The 8,269-nt window shown below is 32.0% G+C and overlaps 1 protein-coding gene across 4 annotated transcripts in view; it reads left to right on the top strand.

Moving 5' to 3' along the window:
- The window catches only part of ZMAT4 (zinc finger matrin-type 4), a 756,392-nt gene that overhangs the window by 228,784 nt on the left and 519,339 nt on the right, over positions 1-8,269 (top strand). For all 4 annotated transcript variants that reach the window (XM_074287328.1, XM_074287326.1, XM_074287329.1 and 1 more), the window contains one exon: positions 209-298. In XM_074287328.1, the coding sequence (XP_074143429.1) occupies positions 209-298 (90 nt within the window). The remainder of the gene's footprint in view (positions 1-208; positions 299-8,269) is intronic.

Below are 8,269 nucleotides of genomic sequence, written 5' to 3'. Positions count from 1 at the left end.
CAGTGCAATACCTTCATTTTTCCAGATAAGAAAACTGAAGCCAAAGGGGATTCAGTGATGTTAGCAAGGTCATTAGAGGCAGCAAATAACAGATCCAGGACTTAAATGTAGACCCTCAAATACAAATACAATTCATTGCTATTTTTCTTCTTGAATTGTCATGTTTATGAAACTCCTTCTCACCCATTATGTTTTCAATTTTTTTCAGAGTCGAAAACATGCAAGCAAAGTCCGACTTTATTACATGCTGCACCCTATAGATGGTGGGTGTCCAGCCAAGAAGCTGCGATCAGAAAATGTGAGTGTATAATACACCTAGAGGATTCTATTGCTAATTTGATCTAACATTCTAAAAGTCATTTTTACCAACGTTGACTGACGTTTTATGCCATCATCTTAACTGAAAGCCATATTCAGATTAGTCAAAATGTTAAGTAAATAAGAATACTTTTCATTAGACATAATATAGAACATTTCATATGTACCTGGTCTGTTTTTTTTTTCCCTTTGCCAATCAGAACACTTCCTCATTAAAATGCCAAGATACATACATGGAATGCCTGCTTTATACAGAGAATTATTCTTGTCTCTGAGAAAAACGCAGATTTTGCTAAAACATAGTCCTTACTCTTACAGATCTTACAATGTAATAAATATAAGTAGTGACTGGGACCTTGTGATTAATTGGTCTTGAGAATAATGTCATAAAGAGACATAGAAAGAGTTAAAATACAGACATAATACAAAGCAAGAGATAGACAAGGGAAAGACCAAGGTTCACTAGAGACAAAAGTCATATTTCAAAAAATATCTCTTTAAGATTTTCTCATACCAGTCCTGTGAGATAAGTAGAGTCAGCAATATTTTTCTCATTTTATCAATGAAGAGGCTGAGGCTATTAGGATAGGAACTCATGTTTTCTAAGTTTATATCACTCTGCTTCTTAAAGAAACAACTTAATTTATAACAATAACAACAGCATAAATAATAATAGGATTCACAGAGTACTTTAAATTTTGAAAAAAACGCTTTAAAAGTATGATCTCATTTGAGTCTCACAACACTCCTAGGAGATAGATTCTATTATCATCCTCATTTTATAGTTGAGGAAATGGAGACAGAGATAAGTAAGTGACTTGCCCAGGCTCATATAACTAATAAATCTTTAAGACAGGATTTGAATTTGAGACTTCTTATCTCCAATCCAGTGCTTTATCTACTGGGACTCATCAGTTTTTAATGAAACTAAAACCATTTGGGGAGGCCCTAAATCATCTTGGCCAAACCTTAGTTTCCTGGCTTCTTTAGACATATATAGTTTTGGGAAACCAGATGGAGGACAAAGCATATGGCCCATTAGTACAAGTGCTTGAGCATAGGGATTTTTCTTCCATTTTTGTAAAAATGATGATGTTTTGACATGGCATAAAGGGATTCAACTAAGTGTTGGTTTGTTGGAATTCTGTTATGCTTTAAAACATGAGTGAACTGCTCAGGTATAGCCATGTAAAGAATGAGTTTCATGCTTAGAAAGAAACATATCATGTAAAAATATCTGATATCATGGAAAGATTCTTGGTTTTGAAGTTAGCCGGAGTTGACTCTGAAGTTTAACTTTGTATAATTCACTTAATATTTCTGTGTCTCAATTCTTCCCACTCTAAGATCATCTATATCATGGCCTCTATGGATTATCAACTCTGTATTGGATCTTCTTTTTTCTTTCTATACATTCTCAACGACTTTAACAATGTCATGGATATAATGTCAGTCCTCTGCTGATAACTCAGAGTTCTATTGATACGTCCAGCACCTGTCTCTTTCTGGAACATCAACCCTGCAATTATTTTAATTTTAATTATTATTTTTTAAAAAATTAAAATCCACCTTCTCTCTCTTCCTTCTTCCCACACCCCTGAGAAAGAAAGAGAAAATAAAATCACCATTTAAAACATGTATGGTCAAGAAAAACAAATTCTTATATTGACCATGCCTACAAAATGTCTCTGTATTCTGAGTCTGTTTCTTGTCTACTGGGAGGTAAGCACCATGTTTTATAATGAGTGCTCTGGAATTACATTTGATACATATTCCCAAGTCTTTCAAAATTATCTTTACAATATTATTATTATTTTATAAATTATTCTCTTGATTCTGCTTCTATTACTTTTTATCAGTTCATATAAGTCTTCATAGGTTTTTTTGAAACTATCCCCATCAAATGATTTACAGCACAATGATATTCTATCACATTTATATGCTATAATTCTTCAGCCATTCCCCAGTTTATAAACACCCCTTTAGTTTCCAATTATTTGCCACTACAAAAAGCTACTATAAATAGTTTTTGTATATATAATTTATTTCCATCTATCCTTGTTGTTTTTAGGGTATAAGCATAATATTGGTAGTGTCACTGAATGAGTATGCACTTTTGAAGTTGCATACTTTGGGGCATTTTTCAAATTGTTTTCAAGGATGACTGTATACATTCACAGCTCTACAAATAGTGCATTAATGTACCTGTTTTCATAACCACATCAGCATTTATCATTTTCCTTTTTTTTGCCAACTTTGCTAATCTGAAGAGCTTGAGATGGTACTTAAGAAATGTTTTAATTTGCATTTTTCCATCACTTTAATGATTTAAATGTTTTTTTTTTTAATTTAGCTACTATCAGCTTAGATTTCTTCCTCTAAAAACTGCATGTTAATATCCTTTGACCATTTATCAAATGGAGAATGGATTTTATTATTATAAATTTGAATAATTCTCTGCATATATTATAAGTGAGACTATCAGAGAAACTTGATACAAAGATTGTTCTTCCTATTCACCTGATTTTCTTCTAATTCTAGCTAAAATGAATTTATTTATGAAAAATATTTTTTAATCAAAATTGTTCATTTTATTTACTGTGATCAAATTTATCTTTAATTATTCATGGATTTTCCCTCCATTCTTAAATCTTATGTGTAACTTCTTCCTTGCTTCTCTAATTTGTTTATATTAGTCTTTGTATCTCAACTAAGTACCTAGTATGAAATTATCTTAGTATAGTGTATGTCCCAGCTTCTTAAACTGTGGGACCTATGTGGGGTCCTGTAACTGAATGTGGGGGTCATGAAATTATGATTTTATTATCAGTAAATGTTTTATTTGTATACCTACTTTATATACCTATACACCTGGGATGACATAAAAATTTCTTTGGGGAAAAGGTGTTATGAGTATACAAACTTTAAGAAGTCCTAGCGTGAGATTAAACTATATCTAGTTTCTGTCGGTCTGCTTTCCAGTTTTCCCAGTGGTTTTTATTGAATAGTGACTTCTTGCCTCAATAATCTTTGGATCTTTGGGTTTATTATTATGCTGCTAGATTCATTTGCTATTGTGTTTTGAATATCTATATACAGTATTATTAGCTTTTGTATTTCTTTGCCAGTTGTTTGTGTCTAAGATTATGTAGACTCCCAAATATTTTATATTTTCCATATTTATATTAAATGGAATTTCTCTTTCTTTCCTTTTTGATAGGTCTTATTGGATAATATATATAAGTGCTAGTGATTTATGTGGGTTTATTTTATATCCTGCAATTGTGCTAAAGTTTTAAAATGTTTGAATGAATTATTTTTAAAGTGCTTTTCAAAGCTTAAATCACTGCATAAATGCTATTTTTTATTATTATAATTTCAATTGGATTTTTAGTTGACTCTCCAGACTACTCTAAAGCATCATGTCATCTAAAAAAGAGATAATTTTATTTCTTTTTTTGACTATGATTATTCCTTCAATTTTGGGGGGTGTCTTATTGTTAAAACTAGCTTTTCTAATACTATCAAATAGTGATGATAAAAACGGACATTTTTGCTTTATGCCTGATCTTATTAGAAATTTTAGGCCGTTAGTCAATTCCCCATTATTGATAGTATTGACTCTTGGTTTAAATATATACTGTTTATCACAAAGATCCTTTTATTATGCTTTCTGGTTATTGGTATTCTTTTTAACAAATGTGTGTTATATCTTGTCATAAGTTTTTTTTAGGTATCTATTGATATAATAATATAATTTTGTCATTCATGCTATTAATATTGTCAATTATGTCTATAGCTTTCCAAATATTGATATAGCCATATTTTACTGGCATAAATAAAATTTGTTGTCATAGGGTCTGATCATACTGCTGCTGAATCCTTACTAATTTCAATTAAATTTTTAAAATCAATATTGATTAAGGATAAAGGTCTACAGTTTTCCCTATCTGACGCTCCGTAGTTTAGGTATTAAGACTATATGTGTATCATAGAAGGAATATATTGAAACATTTTTCCTATTCAAACAGCTTACATAATATTGAATTTTTATGTTTTATGGAATTTATTTGCAAATCTATCTGGCCATAGTCCCCTTCCTCCTTTGGGCATTGATTTATAACTTGTTTAATTTCATTTTCTGAAATCCATACAGATCTGGGACTACTTTTGAACCTAGTAAAAAGCCTTGGTCTGCTTTTTGACATTGGAATGCTCCATGTGGTCCACACACTACTGACTAGTCCTCATCCCCACTGTCTGCAAGTTTCTCAGTTTCCCCTTAATGTCCAGGTTGAAAATATAAGTCAATGTAATTTGTCCCTTCATATTCCCAATCAGAATTAAGTTTGGTGCACTTTCTAGATCTTTATGGAGAAGTTGTGTCAGAGAGCTCAGCTGTACTTCCTGCTATACTGGTGTCTTGGTTCTGCCCTCCCCTATTAGACATTTCAAATTAGATGTCCCATAGGTATTTCAAAATGTACATGTTTAAAACAGAGCTCATTATCTTTCTTCTCTAACCCTTCCCTTTTCTAGACTACTCTTTTTCTCTCTAAAGCACAACTATTCTTGGATTGATCTCACTCATAATCTTGTCATTCTCACCTCTTCATTCTAAATATCCAATTAGTTGACTCAAATCTCAACATCTCTTACATCTGACTCATTCTTTCTGCTCACTCTAATACCTCCTTACTTTAGGTCTTCATCACTGTTCACATAGATTACTGTACAAGACTCCTCATTGATCTTTCTGCCTCAAATGTCTCCTTTCTTTATAATCTGTCTTCCACACAACTGTCAATTGAATTTTCTTGAGTGAAGAACTGATTGTTTCATTCTCTTGCTCAATAAAATCTAGTGCCCCTCTCTTAACTTTCAATATAAAATATAAACTGTTCTGTTTAGCATTCAAAAACCTGGCCTCAACATAACTTTCCATCTTCATCATGTATTACTTCCTCTTCACTGTGTTATTCTTCCAAACTTCTTCCTTCTATTTCTCACATGTGGTACTCAATCTCTCATTTCTAATAGTCATTTCTTTGAGTTGGCTATCTCTAAATACATAGAATGTGCTCCCTTTTTACTTTAATCTTGTAGAATACTTCTCTTTCATCAAGATTCAGCTTAAGTATTACTTTCTACTCAAAACTTACCTGCTACCTTCCAAATATTAATTCATTCTTTCATAAACTATATTTAGATTCTTTATATTTATTCTATATATACTTATTTGATGTGCTTGTTTTCCTCCCTATTAGATTGTAAGATCATTCAGAATAGGAATTATTCCCTTTTTGTTGTTATATCCCCAATGCCTGAAATACAATAAGCACTTAATGAATGTTTATTAATTGATTGAGTGAGTACAGTTTTTGGATTACCTAACCTGATAGAGTTATCATGAACAAACTGCTTTACAATTCTCAAAGCTGTATTGAATTTTGAGTTATTTATTAAGTAGTTGTCATGTCTTGTTCTGGAGATCTCCAGGGGAACTGTAGTCTCCTTCAAGAGTCCCCTGTAGTGTTTCATCATTTTGAAAGTCAAAAATAATAGGGTTCATGGCCTTTCAGCAAGTGGCCTTTTGGAAAAGGATTCTCTTACAGTGATTCACTTTTAAAATCATGGAAATTGCTTTTGGATTTAAAGCCTAGGACTACATGTGAGGCTTAAAAGATTCACAGGAAGGACAAAGGTCACCAGGGTGGTGAGAATATAGAAAGCAAGGCCATTAGAGGAACATTTCAAGAAATATGGATTGTTTAGAGAATACAAACCTTTAGCTGTCTTTAAGTATTTGAAGGATTGTCTTCTGAAAGAGGGATTAGAAGTGTTCTGCTTAATTCCAAAGGGCAATACTAAGATCAGGGAGTAGAAATTGCAAAGCAACGCTTAAATGTGATATAAGAAAAAAAGTTTTCTAACAATTATAGAGGGGCCCAATGTATGATATTCTGCCTAAGTCTACGGTCTTAGAAACTATGGTACTCATTCCATTCAACCCATCTTGTTTTCTTGACAAAACAAATAAACAAAATTCCAACTCTAGGTTTTTATTGATGCCTTTTATTTTTATGTCATTTAGGTTTCCCCACACTTAATCCTTTGCCCTCAAGGAGCTTATATTTTAATGGGGGTAAGACAGCATACACACAAAAAGAGATGGGATAGAGGAAGAAGGAAAGTATGAAGGCACCCAGCAAGGAGTCATAGTTTTGAAAGTTAGAGGAAATTAGGAACTGATTTAGGAAAATGAACAGGGAAAATTTTATCTCTTTTTTAGGGACAAGTTTATTTGTTATGACAAAAAGAAAAAGGGATTGTAGAGGATGAGGTGGATAGATAGTGTCATGAAAACAATAAATATGAGCTTAGACAGACTTGTAAAGATAGTGGAAGGTGGCAGGACCAGGGATGCTATGGATCATGGGCTCACAGATTAAAGCACAACTGAGCAAGTGAACAATAAATTTTTGTTATACTTTCACAAATTCAATTTTAATTATTTTGAGTCTGTATTCTCTCAGTTTACATTCTTTTATTATCATTGTTATTCTCTTTTCCTAGCAGTGTTTACTTTACTTTGTATCAATTAATGTGAATCATTTAATGTTTCTTATTACTATCCTTATATCATAGACCATAGTAATATTCCATTATCTTTATATATCACCATTTGTTTAGTCATTCCCTAATTGATTGACATCAACTTTGCTTCCAATTCTTGAAAATCATGAAAAATGCTGCTATAAATATTTTGATTTACATAGACATTTTTTCAGTGACCTTGGGATATATGTCTAATATTAGAATCTTTCAGTCAAAGGGCATGGTCATTTCAATCACTTTATTGGACTAATTTTACATTGCTTTCCAGAATGGTGATAGGAATATGCCAATTCATAGTTCTCCAAACAATGAATTAGTGTGCTTATCTTTTCACCAACACTGATTATTTCCATCTTAAGTCATCCTTGCCAATTTACTGAATGTGTGGTGAACCTTCAGAATTGTTTTGATTGAAATTCCTCATTATTAGTGCTTTGAACATTCTCCAATATGTTTTTTTTAATTAATTTGTAATTGTTTTTTTGACTTGTTTGTATCTTTTGATCACTTCTCTAGTGAAGAATGGTTTGAGGATATAAATATAGCTCTATCTCTATCTAACTAGCTATTAGTTGTCTAAATAATTCAGATATCAATACCTTATCAGAAGAATTTGATAGCAATATTTTCCAACTTTGCCTTCTAATATTCAGGGGGAAATGGACATCTGTACCATTCATTAAGGAGGAAAGGGAAACCTTGTTCCGGAAAACTCTTGAATCTTCATCCCCATCTTCCAACTTGTAACTGAAATCTAGAACAATAATTTAACCTGCTGTTAGCTTTGTTAAGACAGGGGGAAATAGAAATATGATTCAGTTTTTATCCTAATTTATTGTTTTGCATAATTTGACCCCTTCCGTAGACTTCCTTAATTCTATAAAAGCAAGGCAACTTATAACAATAAAAACTAACAAGTTTATTATAGTCTTTATTTACTGCCATTTATAGTTTAGTGTTTGATAGAGTAATATCTTTTTTCCTTAAGCATCATCTCTAAAGAATAGAGAGAGGGAAAACCTTTTAGCTGCAATTGATAACAAAATCCTAATTAGTGTAGACTGGGGACAGTTTTCATCAGTACCCATTACTCTTAACCATCTGAACAGCTCAGTTTATTTATTTTGTTCATTTTTTTTTTTACCAGGCTTATACATGGATAAATGATTCTAGTCAGGAATTTCTGAACTATAGGGAGCATAAAGATAATGTTTCCTTTGTCCCATTCATAAAAAGAAAAATATTTAATTAACTGATCACTAAGGCTCTCCCCTGGGCAGGTGATGCAGTAGATAGAGCACCAAGTCTAAACTCAAGAAGTCTTCAGCTGTTC

This window comes from Sminthopsis crassicaudata, chromosome 2 (assembly GCF_048593235.1).
Source record: "Sminthopsis crassicaudata isolate SCR6 chromosome 2, ASM4859323v1, whole genome shotgun sequence".
Lineage (NCBI taxonomy): Eukaryota > Metazoa > Chordata > Mammalia > Dasyuromorphia > Dasyuridae > Sminthopsis > Sminthopsis crassicaudata.
The sequence above is the reverse complement of the archived record's forward strand: the minus strand, read 5'-3'. Positions and strand labels throughout refer to the sequence as shown.